At 42.9% G+C, this 19,048-nt stretch overlaps 1 protein-coding gene across 3 annotated transcripts; it reads right to left on the bottom strand.

Annotated features, from left to right (window-relative positions):
• Positions 1-17,698, bottom strand: zfr (zinc finger RNA binding protein). 3 transcript variants are annotated; one of them, XM_037482571.2, is made up of 20 exons: positions 17,561-17,698; positions 17,316-17,397; positions 14,865-15,141; positions 13,916-14,054; positions 12,622-12,840; positions 12,056-12,390; positions 11,661-11,870; positions 10,807-11,101; positions 9,428-9,609; positions 9,228-9,347; positions 8,405-8,550; positions 6,994-7,159; positions 5,685-5,893; positions 5,303-5,453; positions 4,835-4,976; positions 2,876-2,973; positions 1,923-2,018; positions 1,411-1,522; positions 1,137-1,234; positions 1-1,009 (listed from the first exon to the last, which is right to left on the bottom strand). In XM_037482571.2, the coding sequence occupies exons 1-20, from the start codon at positions 17,595-17,597 to the stop codon at positions 827-829; spliced, it is 3,297 nt and encodes a 1,098-aa protein (XP_037338468.2). In that variant the 5' UTR covers positions 17,598-17,698; the 3' UTR covers positions 1-826. The 3 variants fall into 3 exon arrangements, with proteins under 3 accessions (XP_037338468.2, XP_037338469.2, XP_037338470.2); XM_037482572.2 differs by having other exon boundaries at positions 12,622-12,717; XM_037482573.2 differs by lacking the exons at positions 1-1,009; positions 1,137-1,234; positions 1,411-1,522; positions 2,876-2,973.
• Between the last annotated feature and the right edge of the window lie 1,350 nt (positions 17,699-19,048).

Raw genomic sequence — 19,048 nt, 5'->3', positions numbered from 1 at the left:
TCAATCTGGAAATGGGTTTATTCTGCTGCTGGGATTGAAGCAGAATGCACAGCATGGCAAGCATTCAAACACACTCATTCCCAGTCTACATTATTATTCTCATTTCCAGAACTGAACTGAATTTTGCACCTAAACCAGGTTAAAAGGCAAGCAAGCCAATAAAGTTTCTTATTAACAAGAAAGAAAAAAACATTTCTAAAGCAAAATAACGGTGCCCAAAGTGAACATGTTTTCACAAACAAAAGCTGTTTTTAGTTTTTTTTATCTATTTAAAGATTATACAAACACTTCCAAATATATGAAAATTAAAGGACATAAAAGCACAACTTCACAACTAACAAAGATCTATCAACAGTGAAAGTTCTTCTGAATCTCTGGGACGCCCCGTAGGTCTTTTCTATGGTTATGTGTGGCCGAGCATCGATAAGCAACAAGAAGACCACAGCAGCAAACATCACTCGCATGAAGCACAGTTATTCATATCCAAAAAGGAACAAGTAAATCGAGTTGGTCAAATGAATGGTTCACATTAATAACATGGTCCACCTCCGGATGAGACTATATAGATGAACGAAGGCGTGGATTAAGCATTGCTGGTGCAGCGCCCCTCATCATCGGGTAAAAACTGTTTTCTAGAGAAGCCAAAAGTCTACAACTAAAACCGAACACAACCAGAAACTTTGGTTTGTGTGATACAGAGCAGAGTGAGGCTGCGGTTACACTGATACATCTGTAGCTTATGAAAGGAAACAAAAACAACAGCCACACTGGAGCTCAGTACACAGCGCATACAACATGTTAGTACTTCACGGACAACGGAGACGCTTCAGAGACTGTCGTAATCCTTCTTGTCCTTCTTGCCTTCGCCCTCCAAGCTGTCCGTCCCCTCGCTGTTGTCGCGGCGACGCTTGCGGCTGTTGCGGACGCTGAAGCGGGGGTTTATTTGCGGCAGGGGGTCCATGCCCAGAACCTTGTGGATCTGCCGGAATGCTAGGAGCCTCAAGGCAAACTGTGGAAATGGGAGATTTTAAAAAACAGTACAATCAGAAGCCTCTCGCAGATTTACCCTCCATTCAAACAGTCTCATTTCTAAATGTTTCAGCTTGGTAGTTCATGTAAAATAAAAGGGCTTTTACTTGGGCACTGGAGGTGATGTCCTCTCTTTGTTGCTCCCCCATCGATGCGAGGGTATCCACGGCCCTCTTTTCACAAGGATCCACTAATCCTGGAGCACCTGTTGAGAAGGTGAAGTTATCCTTTTTATAGTCCTCTAGATCAAAACCACCACCAGTCTATTCAAAGTGTATCCCTATATCGTCAAAGGACGGGGTGTGAAGGACTTTCCCTCCTCTCAGCTGAACACAATGTTTGTTTGGTAACAGTCATCAATGTAATAAAGAAACATCTTACCAGGGAGCAAGATCCCAGAAGAGATACATTCAAAGATACGCCTCAGAGCGTCACCTGGGCTGAGGGGGGCCGAGGCGCTGCTGATCGCCTTCTCCACCAGCAGCTCCATCGCCTGAACAGAGCCAACGGGGAGGGTTAGCTGCCTCGACACACCAAGCACGCAATAGGTTTGCTAATCTTTCTGCCAAAAATCAACTTTAAGTTCTGTGGCCATCATTTCTTTGTTATTTAGACAAAGTTAAAAACAAACTAAAAACAAGCCCCATGATGGTAAAACATTTCTCATGACACAGCAACATAAGACACTGCAGTTAAAACGCAGTCCTCCCCATTGGACTGAACGTGGCCGCTGCGTTTGACCTGCAGTGGTGGGGTCGTGGGGAGAAAAGGAAAAAAAAACAACAGCCTGTTGCTAAAACCACTGGAGAAACAAACCGATCGGTCAAACCGCTCCTCCAGTTCTTAACGGTCCATCGAACGCAGCAAACGAGCCGCGTTCTGAATGCACTCACCCATCCTGGGAAGGACGACCACGTGGGAACTCGCTGGCAGAGGTCTCGCAGGATCCGGATGATGATCACGCAGGACTGAAGGCCGTTGGCTCTAGCCTTTTGATGCAATAAAGTTAGTGTTTTACGGAAAGGCAACGAGTGACAAGAGATGGACCAATCAGTTCTCTCACAGAGGTCCAAACACTACTGTGCATAATGGAAGCTTGAGTATGGTTTGGAGGTATGGATGTATGAGCCATCAAAGCTTGCAAACAGCTGCCATTCCCAGTAGTCTTGTACCTCACAGTTAGTAAAAGGGAGTTCAAAGTTTGCAAGATGCACAAGAAATGAGAACTTGTCATCTTCTAAACCCTGACCCCGGGTTTGTCCAGGTATCTCACTAACAGGTACTTTAAAAAAACACAAGTACAAGAGTCCACCTGTGAGGAGAGTATAGGGACTGAAAGAGCAGAGGAGATCTGATTTACTTTGCCTGTGCTTTTGCTCGGCGAGCAGAAACACAGGAAACTACTCAGATGTTCCTTTTTCTCTCTCAATCCCTATTCTACTAAATATATATGTATAGAGAGAATAAAACAATACAAACGTGTAACATGAAAGCACTTCTTGAGTTATTGTGCAGCCTTATGGAATCACATACTATAACTGTAATGCAGTACTTTGACAATTAGAAAGAATACAAGGATGCCAGTTATTCAGAGTATGTGTTTGTTTGTTGAGTTTCAAATGAACTTAAGACTCACAATCGATACACAAGGACATTAACCAGATCATTATTGTAATATGTGGCATCCTTGAATATTTTTTTCCTTTTTTTTAATATTTCAAAATATTTTCCTAATTGCTATGAAAAAAATAAAAAAAACAAATGTGTAAAACACAAATAAAGGACTAAACAAGTAAATAATGCATCTCATAAGGCTACAATAAGAAAGTAAAATGATGTTCCGAACCTGGAACCACTTAGCGTGGCGCAGAGCAGCCAGAGCGTCAAGGCATTTTTGCCTGTCCAAGACGTCCGCTGGGTCTTTCACCATACCCGAGGTTACATCTAAAAATGGATTTGAAGTGTCAAAAAAACGTTTGGGTGATGAGGAATGGGTGTTTGACCAGGTCAGCGAGGCTGGCAAAGAACAAACACATTGCCACACATACCAATGTCCCTCTCCATGGCAACCATTACAGAGGGTTGCTTATTTTCTGATAAAAGAATGAATAAAAGTTAAGGACATTAAAAGCCGTCAGACCAACACATAGTCAAAGGAAGTGGGCAAATACAGATTGACAATGTCAAGTCATCACAGGGCCATGGACCAGAGAGCTACATAACATGGTTTAAGGCTCTCTATTGGTTCAAAGCTAATACTATTATTGGGTGAGCACTGGGGCGCAGAGGGGATTCCAAGGCTGGTAGTATGAACATGGTGCAGAAATAAAGAGAAAATGGCTAATCTTTTTAAAAAGTGGCATGGCAATAGTAGGTGTGGCAACGTTTTTGGGATGTGAGAAAACCTTGGTCAAAAATCCTTCCGAAGGCCATTGGGCTCTACTAAACCTCTGATGGGACACAAGGTACCAGAAAATGTGTTGTTTTTTTGTTCCAAGGAAATGAAGGGGCTTTTGTGCTGGACTTGTAGATATTACTATGGATACAAAGAGGAGGAAGCAATGGGTGCTGAAGAAGAGGGAAAAAAACATGAGAACTACCAGCAAACAAAAGGGGTTAGGATATCACTGCATGCATACCTAACATCAGTAGGTAGGAATAAGACCCCGACAATCATTGTATACCAAAAGGCTGTTCTCAATCATAACCTTCTGTACCTGAACTTTTAACGATACTCCCCAAAGAATCATTTCAATTAATTGGTTCATCTTCATCTTGCCATTGTCCATTAATTTGAAAGAGAAAATGGTCTGTCTTTAAATCATTTTTCCTGATCTTTCCATTCAAATTAGAACAGCAGAAACGTGTCCAGATTTTCAATGTGTGCCAATCAACTCAGGGGAGCACTTTAGAACAGGGGACCTCAGCATGGTGAACACTTGTTCACCGGTACACAAAAGGAAGATTTGTTTCCTGTGGGAATGTAACATCCAATTTCCTCTGCCAAATCTGGATTTGAGATAAAAAAGGGTTGCAATATGTCAAATAATCAATTCCAAATCAAACTTGAGGAACAAAAGGGCCTCCTGTTGTCTATTTAGTCAACTTCTGCAGGACTTTTTTTTATATCCTCATCTCAAAAGGAAATTTGGAGAAACGATACTGTAATGCATGTCTGCCATTGGTTATGGCTAACAGTAAACTGGAAACAGAATCCCCTGGAACACAGGAAACAAAGAGAATCTCACCTGCAATTAACTAGACGTAACAATGCAAACACTGGTCATGCTTGGTTCCAAGAGGATAAAGATCGCATTTGAGAGGTAAGCGCAGAAAAAGCCTAAGAGCAATACTGCTGGCACTTGCCTCTTCTTTTCAAATCCGCCCGACATTATCAGAAAGGGCATTAATTGAGAAAAAAAATTTGGGCTTCCACCGTTGCAGATTATCACAAAATTAAAAAAAATAATCTATTTGATGGTTTAGTTGTTGAAAAGAAAGGTGGTGCTTAAAAATAAATGAATGTGCAGGCCAGAAACTGAGCACAACAAACCCCGAACCAAGAGACCTCATCGAACACGCTTGCGCTTCCTCGGGTGCCCCGTCGTTCATTTACGATTACTAAAATCCAAATGAAGCATACGCGGAGAGCAAGTGGGCCAGGACGATCGGATTGAAATGTTATGTGCCAGCAGGTAAGCGCTCTTCAGGGTGTCGACAAACATATTGAGACTGATATCGTAGAGAGACAAGAGAGGAGGTGCAATGGGAGGGCTGTGATGGGGGGGGGGGGGTGGATTCCAACCTCCGTCCCGGCCGTTTTCCTCCCTGATGACCGGTGAAGTCAGCGTGATCGTCACTCGCATCTTTGGCTCGGTGCCGGACGTCAGGATGATCGCCGCTTCCTCAGCGCAGCCACTAACCTCGTATTTCTCGGGCGTGACCACCTTGAAGAAACAGTAAGGGCGTTATTTCAGACGAGAGTCACGCCTCAGAGGCTCCAGAGGGGGAGCACGGCCGCTCTCATCGGGGCCCTGTCATAGAGGCAGCCATCACTGAATGTTAGATCATTCAATGTCATTGGTCCTGCTTCAATTTGGCCTGAAGGGACATCTTGTGTGTGTGTGTGTGATTTAAAAAAAGGTCATTGTACACTTTGGGTTTCTTAATATCAGTTACAACTTGACCTAAAGGAACGCACGAGGCCTGTGCCCATCAAAGTGGCCGCTGAGGAAATGACACAAAGAGTTGTGATAGTTGTAAGAGATAGTACTGTTAGTTGTTTGGGGAGGTGCTCCACGATGCGGGCGAGGAGGTCCTTGGTGGGCTTCTCAGAACAGAGCAGGACCAGGTTGACGTTCTTGTCCCCGCGCAGCAGCAAACCTTTGGCCAGGACTCCAACCCTCATCACTCCCTTCAGGGCTCTGGACGTTCACACAACAGAGGGGGAAATGATAGTTCCACACTTCCATGTACAGAATGTTGTCCTAATGAACACCGTACCAACATGCTGAGCTGATGGTTGCCATAGAAACACCAAGTGTGAGCTGTTCCACGTGCACAATAATGCCACATGAAGCTCTCTAACCCAAAATAAAGCTTCTGCTTGAGAAAGAAAGTGCATCAATAACGATCCAGTAGACCTGATATCACACCTGTCTTTAGAGGGTTCCTTCTCCTCCTTCTCCTCTTCTTTGGCCTTGTCCTTGTCCTGGTCCGTGATGATGTCAGAGACCAGTTTGAGAGCGCGCTCTGTGATGGACACAATCTTCTGGATGGACTGGAGCTCGTCCTCTGAGGGGTAGATGGCTGCATGCTTGGTCATGACATAGCGGTCGTCCGAAGAGTCGGGCCGACGTGGAGGCTGCAAGGAAGAACAACAAAAGGTTCAAAAGTAGTGGAACAACAGATTATAAAAATAAAAAAATGAGCCAAGAAAAGGTGAGTAAATAAAAACGTGTCTTTAGTCTTGCAAACTGCTTTACTGCCGTTCGCTTGTCTAGCTGGATAACAAGAAAAACAGAACGTCACGTTCTCTTCAAAACGGAACAAAAGTAGAATTCTGTAGTGACTTCCTCTGCTGTGCTAAATCTTCACATGCCATGTTGACTTTGCATATTTTGCAATTAACACACCTTTTCAGTTCAGTTTATTGTGAAATGCGCCCAACTCTGACCAGCTTAGACAACTAAAGTCGTACTGACTTCTGCCTCCGCCATATGATTCACAACAACTTTCTTCTGTTGAGATGTGATGCTCATAATTAATATCTATGTTGCAGTGGCATCATCTCCATCAAACAACTGGATTTATTAAAGTTTCTCACCAAAACTATACTTTCCGAGATAAAATACTCAAAGTATCCACCAATACTCATTTTGACTGAACGTATCGTCAAGTGAGTGAACAGAACCTTGGACATTTAAACACCAAGTGGTTATCAGAGACCGGCGACTAGAGAAAGCATAAATGTAGAAATTCTGATGGCATATTGCACTGAATATCAAATAACAATGGTCAAAACTTTATTTCACACCGTGATGGTCAACGTTAAACGGTGTCATTAATCCAAAAATAGCAAATAAGTCAGTTATGCTTTTAGAGATATTGTTTTCTGTCACATTGTCCATTACACAAGATTCAGAGGGATTTTTACAGTGATGGATAGAATAATTCCTGTGTAATATAATGCAATTATTAACAAAGACTTGCTATAAGCAAAACATTTCTTTTTTAATATTTAAATGGAGAGGTCTGAGAATATTTAATGAGTTTGTAATCCTGTTTCACCATTTTATCTCTAATTCATGAATGCCTCATTGAATATCTATATATCTATTAAATGATAAAAAAAATACCATCACACAGAAAGTAACAAGTGAATATCAGTTTTTAAAATACCAATTCATGGTTCCAGGCAGTATATTGGGCACACTGCATCGACCGTATAACATGGAACCTTACCACGGGACCCTGAGGCTGGAGGCCAGGCATACCGGGCCGGACTCCAAGAAGCCCGGGGGGGCCAGGAGGACCCTGGGGATAGCCTCCATCCGGCATACGTCGCCGGTCGTCCCAGTGGTGCTGCTCCTCCTCCATACGTCTCCAGTACATGTCCTCTTCATAACGCCTGGAAATACAAAGCCATGGGTTCATACACATTTTGACCAACGGATTTCAATGACTTCAAACTAAATTTCCATTACCAAAAAGTTTGTGAAATCTGTGTACATGAAAAAGTGAGAACCAACTATGAGAATTCCAAAAGGTATACAGCGTTTACCCTACATTCAATTAGGCCCAAAGTAGGTTTACAATTATCCACTATGGTTGAGTATCGTTTTCCTGATACCAAGGCTAAAATGATACCAGTGCCTAAAACAATACTTTTTCCCCCCTCTCTTTTTAAACTTTAAAATATAGACAATACATGCCGTTTACAGTATACTACAGATTATCTGTGTATGTATTGGTTCATTGGAATTTTGGGAATATTAATCTATGTATTAATTTATGCTCATTGTGCTGGATCTAAAGATATGTAACACATATTTAAAGCATTTATGTTGGATTGATGCTCCTTGTGGGTCTATCGATTTATTGACGTCATGATGGCAGCAGGTGACACACAGAGGAGCTGCATGAGGAGCGGCGCACTGATGTCTGCTTCCGCTTGCACGGCTCGTTAAAGCCGCTCTGCCATGTTTGAAATATCTAACCGTCTCCACATTACTTAGTCTGCTCGTCCCGGGTCTCCGTCCCAACTCATGACATGCACATATGTACCATTAGCTAACCACGGTTAAAGCTGCACGTCCCTGCACAGTGGATGACTCCTGACCTACTGTTTTTATGGCCATCAAACTTTTCACTTAGATTGCGTTCACAAAACCACGGTGTGAACTATTTGCTGCGAGTAAGAGCGTCCTGCTTAAAGCTTGACTGTCTTAAAGCTTCTCTTTAAAACCATAGGAATTATTTGAAAAGTATCTTAAACGAACCACGTGAAAATATAAATATAACATTTTCCAAAACTTGGATTTTATTTTTTTCCATGACTTTTCCAGGCTTGGAAATGAGCATTTTAAAATTCCATGACTTTTCCAGGTTTTTCACGACCGTATCAACCCTGAAAGCCACAGCGTCTCGACACAGAGTGTATGAACAGAGTACTGCTCAGTGCCGACTGGCATGCATTCTCCATGCTCTGCTCGAGATGCTGTTGCTTCAGTGCGTATATCAATGGGCGTCCATTGAGATTCCACAGCCCACTTGCTTCTCAGGCAGTTCATTTTCAACAATTTTCATGAGGCTACATCACTAACTTCTGCATCTTTCCTCAACAACCACTTATATGACACTTCCACAACCATACCGCATCTCCATTCTCCAGCGCTCCTCCTCCTCTCTTCTCCTCCAGTACTCCTCTTTCTGCATCTGCTTTCTCATCTTCTCTTCCTGAATCTTCCGGGCTCGGATGCTGGGCTTGACCTCCACCTGCAGATCTGGGTTCACCTTTTTCTGCAGAAGAAAAAAAGAAAAAGGATTATGGTCCTAATATAGAAATAACAAGATTCTACTTTGAAATGAAGTACAATTTCTGCCAGAAAGTAGAAGTATAATCATTAATAAAAAATTTAAAAAAACATTGAATTGGAGATTCACCAGTACTGATGGCATTTATCTGTGAGGTAGCCAGCCGAGTATCTAACTGAAGACAGCCATGAAAAAGGTACAGCTGTGTATGAAGTACTAGAGTGTGAACAGTTTATTGGTGATTGGCTCAACGCCCAAAGGCGTGCAAAGAGAACCAGCTAAGAGCTGCAGTTCCATGTCACCCGGCGGAATTAGGCCCCGTAGTCAGCAATAATCGGCACGCGTAAGATGAGCTGCACTTTAAAGTGGACGAGCACTATTCTCCTTCACGTGAAGAGCGGCTTCAGTTTTGCCGTTTCTTTATTAGTTGGAATGCTTCAGGAGCCCAACTATTCTTTGAATCTTCATTCCGCCTTTCCTTCTTAAATTTTCCAACAATATATAAAAATCTGTCATGTCTTTCTCAGAGTATATATACATTAAGATAAATAAACGTTTTACCACATAACCATAAAGATCTCCCATGTTTCCCTGCTCTGAGAACCCCAATGAATACACCAGTGTGTATCCTGCGTGGTGATGTAACACGGCAGTTTACAAACCTTGTATTGCAGTCGATGCCGTCGACCTTTCAGATGCATTTCCTTTGCATTTGGATCGTTGAAGCTACATTCGCACAGCTTGCAATGGAAACGGATGACTTTGCCTTCGTCGTTTCGGACCTGGGAAGAAAGTTGCAAGTTTAAGATTTAAATGCATTGCTGCTCAGCTCATTTGTATGTATTGGTCCCTCCAAACGCACCTCCTCGACGTAGTCGTGACCGACCGGCTGGACGTCGCTCTGCAGTGCAGCCAAGGCCGATGTGGACAAAGAATCTGAAACATCTCCCTTGGGGTCATGTGTACCCAGAGAAGGCGTCGCAGGCTTAGAAGCTTCCACTTTGGCCTCGTCCTTCTTCGCGGTGGTCTGCAATTTAGATCCACCTGCATTCAAGAAATAACAATGTTGTTTCATAATAGGCCATAAACAGCGCTACTGCTAAACTGATTAAACTCTATATAATCCAAATCAAAGCACAATGCAAAAAAAGTTGATTGTGAGGAGGAATATTTCTTTATAATAGTCATAATGATGGCTATATCACTTATTGTCGGCATGCAGTGATGCCAGTAACGCGTTACTTAGTAATCAGTTTAAAATGACTTGTTCAATCATTGTGTTGACAGCTCTTTGCTTTGACCCATCATGGGACGTGTCTTGTGTGACACCTTGGCAATTAGACCTTCTTGTAGGCGATCAGTTGGAACAGCTGACATTAAAATGTCAATGAAAATGTCATGTCAATAGCTTCTTTGGAAATATATTTACTGAAATAAATGTTGATGTGTTCAATACTTATTTTACCCGCTGTATTCATAGACCTACCACACAGCGAGACAAACACCAAAGGAGGAGAGAGAGAGCGATGCGCATTTAAGTCGGAAATCAAGCCAGTGTTTCCTCTACCATTATAACCGCTGTCAACGACCCGTCAGCCGTACCGTTAGAGGGTTGGATCATCAGCAGCACAGTAAACCCCACCCCCCCCTCCCCCGGTCAGCCGAACCATCTGCCCGACCGGGCAGGTTACTTTTTAAAGGATAATAATAAGTAGTCAGTAATCTGTTTACTTTTTCAAAGTAACTGTGGCAACACTGTCTGCGTGATATAACATGGTGAAACATTAGTAGGACTGCAAAGCAAAGAAAATGTGTCCACCTTCAAGATGGCGTATTAAGGTTCATATATACATAAAGCAGCCAAATTAAAAATATTATTGAAGAATTGCCCTCAAATAGCCTGATGAAATGTTTTGAAACTTATTTGATGAAAATTGGAATTTGTTAGTTGTTCTTCTGAGTTTGTATCTCTACGGTGGAAATGCACTTATTGTAAGTCGCTTTGGATAAAAGCGTCAGCTAAATGACAAGTAATGTAAAAGAACAAACACTGACTTTTGCTGTTTGCTGCTGTATGAATGCCAAGTAATCAGAATTAGATTTGTCTTTATTGAACAACCACACTGACTATTGCCTTTATAAAATTGCTTTTGCAAAATCCTTGGTTAACTAATTTCAGTTCGTCAAAGAACCAGGTTGGTAGGATAGAAAGTGCTTAATCCTCAACGTGTTCTTACTCACCAACAAAATTGATTTTGGGGGCGGTAACTTTCTTCCCGGCGGAGGCCGAGTTGGCAACAGAGAGGCTGTTGGTCAACGGGTTCTTGACGCCTGCCATTGCACTGCTGACTGTGTTGACCGGCTTGAGGTATGCAGAGCTGGAGGAGGAGGCCGCACACAGAGAGCCGCCGGTGCTGCTCAGGGTCGCTGTGGTGGTCTTGCTGGGAGCAGCTGTGGTGGTGAACGATGTCTGAGTGACCATGCTGGGCTCGGTTGAGGGAATGGGCTTACCGAGTTTAGTGTGAAGCTTTACAACCTGGCGAAGAGAGTTCAGGGAACAGAAAGGTTTGAGGTTTCCAGTTGACCCACGACACATTGGAATAAAGACTCCGAAACGCCTGCTCCCATATATTTTGGGCCGTACTCAAATAGTTTGAAGTCTTATGTTGCATTCACACCAAAAGCGAAGCAAATTATTTGTGGGAGTAGATTCCATGAAGTCAATGCACAGACGCGAGCAGCACGGAGGACGCAATACGAGCAATGCAAAAAAAACCCAAAGAAAGAGTAGGTGAAATTCACTGAGGAGTGACAGATGATGAGGATTTTCTTGAAATGTATAGTGTCAACAGTCTCCATTAACACTAACCAGTATATGAATAAATGAACGACTCCTCGTTTGAACACCTTTTATATTCTGCTGATTTTATTCCTGTTGGCCAAAAATAAAAATGGAGAGTTTTAGCACTATTTGAAGAGAACAATAAATAACATTAAACATATTAAACAGAGTTCCACCATCTAACAAGAACCAGTACCACCTTTGGCTTGCGACTGATTCATGTTAGATAGATAGATCGTTTTGGCCTCCTCACCTTCTGGTGTTTGGCTCCGCGGATATGGGCAGCATATGCATCAGCGCCAGTGCAGGAAACGTCGCAGAGCTCACAGCGGAGCTGGTTTTGAGCATTGCGGGCCATCGACCCTCCGCCACTACCGCTGCTGCTGCTGTTGGTGCTCTGGGAAACCTTCAGTGCAGCTTCCTTCTTCTTGTGTTTCTGCCCTTCAAGGTGCTCCTTGTATGTCTAACGCATTCAAGACAGAGCCATTGGTCACACAGGTTGTCAATTACTTGTTTGGGACACAACATTTTTAAAGAAGAACCTTTCAAAGTTTGTCTTTGTGGACATGCGGATGGCACAATCCCTTTCCAACTTCAAAGCATTTCATAACTTCAAGCAGAATGTCAATAAGGAAGAGGGGGACTCACCTGCGGGCCGGCACAGCTGATCTTACAGACATCGCAGTAGTGGATCTGAGGGGGTTTAGGCGTCTGCTTGGGCCGAAGCTGCTTGCTCTGAAAGGGGGGTTTCTTGGTGAACGTGTTTCCCGTCCACACCGCCGTCGCTGCTACAGCTGCCGCTGCCTGCTTCTGCTGCTGCTGTTGTTGCTGCTGCTGCTGTGCCTGCTGCTGTTGTTGTTGCTGCTGCTGCTGCTGTTGTTGTTGTTGTTGTTGCTGCTGTTGTTGTTGTTGTTGCTGCTGCTGGTGGTAGTAGCTGGAGGCTGCAGAGTAAACGGCTGCCTCATAGCCAGAGTAGGATGTTCCTGGAAAAGGATAAACCGGAGGCGCCACGGTCACTGTTTTGAGGACCAACTAACGTGGTCATCCCAACGTATAAGAACTTGTATTAAGTTATAATAATTAAGAACTTAATTAGTTCCATTATTTAGTTTTATTAATAATAATTAAGAACTTAATTAGTTCCATTATTTAGTTTTATTAAAACACCTTACCAATTCCCACATTCTCACTTAGCAAAAATAATATTAGCTTACCAGAGTAAGTGACAGCATTGGTGCTGTAGGTTGGGCTTTGGGAGTAAGAGGGGACCACGGATGCGGCAGCGGCCACAGGCTGGACAGCAGAAGTCACTGGGTAGATGGAGAAAGTGGATGAGGCTTGACTGGGAGCGGCTGGCTTTATCACGGTCACCTGTCGACTCTGCTGGCTCTGGGTGTATGAGGTTACCCCCTGGCTATATCCTGGTTTAGGGGCTGGAAGACAGAAAGGAGGACAAACGCCGCTCTTAAAATTGTTTGTCATTATGCAGCAAAATATTGAAGTAGTGTTGAATTAAGACCTGTGATCATTTGTAAGACAATCACACTTGTAATACAATGCTAATCAATGTCTCAACACACGCGGAACACACATTTTTACCAGAGTTTCACCTCATCAACTAAAGCTGTGGGTCAATTGAAGTTCATTGACCACGCTAATCAGTAAGTAGTATGGTGCCAAATCTAGGTCAAAAGTTTTGATCATTTGAAAAACAAATCTGAAAGTATAAGTTTTGGTCTTGATCATTGAAAAATACAACAATTTAAAAAGAAATAAGAGGACGAAATTTTTTTTTGAGTTGAATGTAGTTTAGACTCAGTTCTAGAATACTACTTTTAATACTGTTTTCAATCTTCACCTACATATATATATATATATATATTTTTTAATTTGCTGTATTACATTTTTCGGTTGCAGATTCAAATTTTTCTTCCCACATTCAGACTTGACCTCAAAGCGGCGTAGGGGGCGGAGCATACACTGAGAGGGGCGTCTACTCATGTCACAGCTTAACAAATAAGGCTGAGGATAAGGATTTGTTTTTCAAATAATCAACTTTTGACCTGGATCTGGCTCCATAGGTCAACCCCTTCATGCCTGAATAAATTACTCATTTTACTTGAATTTTCTTCAGCAATCAATTTATCAATATTTTTGTAAATTAACATTTGGAAAGTCTTTTAGAGCTACACGACTGGATAATTTTATCCTTGAACGTTTGCTATGGCTAACCTGGCTGTTAGCATTTTTTTTAGAACACAATTATTTTTACGAGGATAAATAATGAGTCATAGAAAAAAAACAGATTAACAAGGAGCCACTTTTGCCTCTGTAGGATAGGCCTCATACATCGAATCTCTGCTAATGTGGAGAAGCAGAAGTGTGGCGTGTCCCATGTATAGGGCTGTGTGAATGGGTTGAACGTGCAATGAGTAAACCAGTGTCTTATGTGAGTCTGTTGTTTCACATGGGAACAAGTTAAATGAATTGAGTGTCCATCCAGCATACCCGTCTGGTAGTAGGAGTCTGCCACGCTGGGCTGCGGCTGTACAGCAGCGACTGCTGCTGTAGCAGTGGCCTGTTGGTAGTACTGCTTACTGTCATAAGCCACAGCAGGAGCTGTGGACCGGACATAGGAGTAGGTGTCCTGCAAGGGAGGAGCAAGTGGGTCAGCGCATCAATTCCTGGCCTCGATTTATCATTGAACTTGAATATGGGTAGTTTTCACACCATCCGGACAACACATTTGTTTGCAGGAGAGCTACATTTAGTGAGGAAAACATTGAGGCTGTCACATGAAAGGCTGTAGAGCAGTTGAAATATCAATATCATGATATCAGTACATTATTGGGGTGGGGGGGGGGGGGGGGGGGTCGAGACTGATCCGCATTGTGTTAACTCTTTATGAATCAATCATAGCAAACTATCTTGTAAACCAGCTTAGTCATGGTGTCTGGGATTCAATTTAAAATGCTGCTTTATATCCTTCATTTACATTGCTTTACTCAGTGTTAAAACATTTTGAAAAAATGAAATTATATTTTGGACTTCCTTGTCATTGCGTCTTGACTATCTCAAGTGTTCATTCTAAAGACGAATGTTACCTCCATTGTTTTACTAGCCAAAGAGGTTCAAGGAAAATGGTAATTAAAAACAAACTGAACATACTTACACTTTATAGTTTTAGATTCAAACATAACTTTAGATCGAATACTTAAAATAGTTAAAATACTAGATAGTTATTTGTGAGTCTCAAACTATAAAGTATAATATAAAGGCTGGGCATGTTTGATTTATTGACTTATCAACTTAAATGTCAATTAAATGATTCAAACAGACACTTAAGATCCTCTGTTCATCACAACGGCAGAACTGACTCATCAGAAATAAACGTGCAAACCAGAGTCACAGGATTCATGGTCTTTTGAGTCTTTAAAGGGGGAAACACATGGCGTACCTGGTAGTTTTGCGAGGTCACCGGTGGCGGTGGTGGAGGGACTTCCTGCTGACGCTGAGGGTAGCCGTAGTCAGCTGCGGCATGTGCCGGCTGGTATCCCCCATAAGCCGCGGCAGTAGCGGCTGCTACTGAGACGGGCGCCGGCCTAACTGCAACTGTGCCTGCAGTGGGAGCGTAGGCTGCCGCCACGGTGTGTGCCGCCACAGGTGCTTGATGAACAGTGTAGCTGGCCACCGTGGTGGGGTGCGTGTACGCTACCCCAGCCCCTGGCTGCTGACTGGTAGAGGAACGCAAAACAGAAATGTTGCAGGTTAGATGGCCATCCGGAGCTTTGTTAACGTCACTCACATTTTACCTTGTTTTGTTTTATCAAAACACTGATCTAGAGCTAAATCTTGTAAATATACTAGGATTATTGGAAATGATAACATCTGTATTTCTCCAATGATCACTGCGTATGATCGCAACTAGGGTTGCAAAGAGCCTATCCAGAAACTATCCATGGGAAATTAAGCTCGGGAATTTCGGAAAAGGACCTTTTTTGTTTTTATTCAAAAGCATATGACAGGGAATTTAAATGTAGTTGAGAACAAGACTATGCAAGCCTAGCTCAGCTGGATCCTCAATGCAGATAGTGGGGAACATCGTCTGCTGGAATCGTAAACATAAAACGTTGTGTCGTTTTAGAACGTCTTTGTCATCACCAAGCATATGGATTAGTTGGTGAACTGAAGCCATGTTGATTTTAATACCAAGGTTATTTGTACACAGTAAGCCAATTTTTCCAGGAGTGAGTAGGATGCATGAATGGCGAGACAGTCATTAGACAGGCCCCTCCAAGAATGTCTCACACTCAGGCACACTCCCACCAACAGACAAGGAGCGTGTGTCAGAAAAGGAGTGTGACAGTGTCGCATTAACTAGAAAACTAGTTTAAGAAAACTACAGAACAATATTTTAAAGAACTATGTAATGCAGCACATGCTATGTATCCAACTAGTGTAGACCCATCCCCCCCCACCAGACATTGATGTAGACCTGAAAGGATTCAGGGAAAAACACTAAAACCTGAGGCGTAGGCAATTTTCTTTAACGCTTATGTTTTTGTTGTTCAATGACAGACTAAAGTTCTACTTACAAATGGATTAATTCAAAAATGTTATTAGAAATGTTTGCATGCATGTCTTATGACAACACAAAATGTTTTGTCACATATGTCGAGATAAAGACAGTCAAGTTAACCTAAAATATTCTGTTTATTCCTATAAATTTCCTGTTAATTCCCAAACTGGAATTTTGAATCGTATCCAATCAGCTGAAAACTATCAGGTTTCAATTGGGTGCTGCAAGATCTTTTCATTTTCAAGATGAACTGTATTATCTAAAAAAAGTAAAGAGGTGAAAAGACAGATTGTTTGTCTTGCATCTCTAACACTGGATTGTTTGTGACAAATTAATTGTCCATCAAAACAGGCATCACCGTAACTAGGTATAATACACACGTCATTACAGTCGGATTTTTGTGTGGTTCATGACAATGTGATTACGATTCTGTTTATTTACACCATGCTTTGATCAGAACGCTTAGAACGTAGCTGATTAAACGCTGTGCTTTTCTACGATCTCCAACATAACACCCTCTGTAGCAGAAAGGAACATCAGCCGGCCAGTGGAACTGAAGACCCAGCGATAACACTAAAGTTACCTCAATTAACCCAAATCCTGCTATGTGAAAGTTATAAAAACGCAACATCTACCATCAACACATGAATACTTTTGACACCTCTGTGCACCACGAAAGGATATATAGTACAGTTTAAAAACATGTCAATATGAACCACTGCTTCCATACTGTACCACAGTTTGACAGATTACCCTTCAGATTGCAGAGTCAATGGACTACATTGTTATTGTTTACCCACAATAACGGATACACAGTCTGATAATTCAATTGAAAGGGTTTCACTTGGCCAAACCTTCAGACCCAATGTGATGAAACCCAGCAACCCTCGCCAGAGCTGTGTCCGCGTGCACATTCCCGATGATGGATCACATACATACATCACTGGTCCACTTCAGCGGTTTACCTGACACGCGCACTCATCAAAAATACTGTACAACGCGTCGTTGCGCTTTGGCGTCGGATAATTCTGCACAATCGTGGGTGTGTCACGGAGGATGCGTGGTACGTTCTCTCGGCAAAGGACGTCCAAGAGGCCCTGCTGCCTTTCTAACGCGGCGCGAGGTACGGTGTGAAACGCGTCCGCATCCAACTGCGGCATCAGCAGCAGCAGCAGCAGCGATAACCGCCCCCTCCCCCAGCTCGAACAATGGCAGCAATGGGAACCATACAGCTTGTACGTGTTTGCACAGCCTACCAACACAGCGAACTTTAGAGCCGGGGAACTGCATTTTTCCAGCGAAATGCCGGTGTGTTAAGACCCTTCTTACCTGTACTGGGCGGCAGCCCCGTGGGTAAATCCAAAGTAATTGCCGGTAGCCATTTTGGCATCTTCACCGAGCCGGCTGGGCACTGCGGAGGACAGAAACACAGGGTGACGCTAAGCTAACCATTAGCAGCAGGCTCGAGCGCTCCTAGGACTAATGTTAACCATTCCTAATATTGCCTCTACATTTATGAAGCTATCCAGATATTTTCAGCAAAGATAATATCCCAGATTTAAAAAGATACGTACCATAGGTGAAGGAAACTACTGGACATATGGGAATCATTGGTTTTGTATAATCTAACGACAGTCGAGTAGGAGACTAGCGCATTTATATTGCATGTCGTACCCGGATATGCCGTTTAGCGCCTGCGCAGAGGGAAGGAAGCGGTGCGTTGGTCAGTTCTGCGCGTCCACTGAGATCGCGTGATCGCGCAAAATGTCAGCTTCAGCAGCCCGCAAGCCAACACACAGCGTGTGGGTTTTCGGCAGGATTATGATACCAATTCATGTCTTATAAGATGTAGTCTGCAGATAACACAAGTGTAAGCATCAAAAAAAGATACGTAAATAAAGAGCCAAAAGGCAGCTGCTATTTTAGATTTAATCTTAATGATACCAATTGTTGGATGGGACCTTTTTTTCAAGACAATAACTCAAAATCATGAATATTATTGCGCCACTAAACCCAACCAGTCCCACTGAAAGAAACTTAGGAGTAGCTACTATTTGATTTGACTTCAAATCACATTAGCTGTTCTGCATTCTAGAAAACATAACATCTTCAAAATCCGACCAATTCAGTTATATGTGACCCAGTGGACACTGAGAATACTTTGAGCAATATCAAGACGTGACAACGCCACTCTCTTCGAGAAGAGAGACCCCGAATTTGATTACTACACGCTTATGGCCAAAAATCCCATACGAGGTATACCATTGACGGACAGAGGCTTCTGCGTGTACATATCACTTTTATTTAGATAACACATGAAAAGAATTTATGCCAACAGTGATTGACCAACAATAATAACACTACACAGGATTTAAAACAAGGGTAAAACAACCACCACTGCAAACTAATAACACCGCAAATTATGTTGCGCACACACAAATAATATGAAGGATCCTGGGTAGTATACAGAGCACACACACATACTAAAATTTGAAACAACGGTCACAATATAAGTGGGTTACTTTTAGAGATAGAGGACAAGATGGAGGCACTAGAGCATGGTACCAGAACTAAAACTATTGCCGGAGAAAAAGAGCAGTGGCTGCCCTGCTGACCACTGTGTCACCAGTTCAGCCTCCTAGGCCCAAGGCACTTGTGCACCAGCAAGTAGAACTCTGGCCTCACCAGGTCTGGGTCAGATCTGACATTCTCCTTAGTTAGTTTGCCCACACACACACTGTGCTGGCGAGCAACAAACAGAGCAACCCAGGCTTTGGCACCTGCCGTACAACGAGAACAAACGTGAGTTGTTCTGCTCTCACGGGATCTCCCTTATATGGAGAGGCTCTCCTTGATTAGGCTTCCTGCTCTGGGCTGAGGCTCCCAGGTCCCAAGGTCCTACGGCTCACATATACATTCTTCTTCACCTCTTCGCCTCCATTACTGTTACTCCCTCCTCTATAGTATTAACAAAGTCACTCTCTCGCCTACAACTAGTTAAGAACGCTGCAGCTTTTTCCTGGGTCTAACAGACATCATCACCTCACCCCTATCATGGCTTC

Source organism: Pungitius pungitius, chromosome 5 (genome assembly GCF_949316345.1).
Source record: "Pungitius pungitius chromosome 5, fPunPun2.1, whole genome shotgun sequence".
NCBI classification, from domain to species: domain Eukaryota; kingdom Metazoa; phylum Chordata; class Actinopteri; order Perciformes; family Gasterosteidae; genus Pungitius; species Pungitius pungitius.
The sequence above is the reverse complement of the archived record's forward strand: the minus strand, read 5'-3'. Positions and strand labels throughout refer to the sequence as shown.

Bases quoted from the DNA above. Each gene is read 5' to 3' on its own strand.
- zfr (XM_037482571.2), bottom strand. From the start codon at position 17,597: ATGATTCCCATATGTCCAGTAGTTTCCTTCACCTATG. The intron at 12,391-12,621 runs GTAAGCTAATAT...ATCCTTTTCCAG, and splicing joins CAATGCTGTCACTTACTCTG to GAACATCCTACTCTGGCTAT. The intron at 11,871-12,055 runs GTGAGTCCCCCT...TGAATGCGTTAG, and splicing joins TCAGCTGTGCCGGCCCGCAG to ACATACAAGGAGCACCTTGA.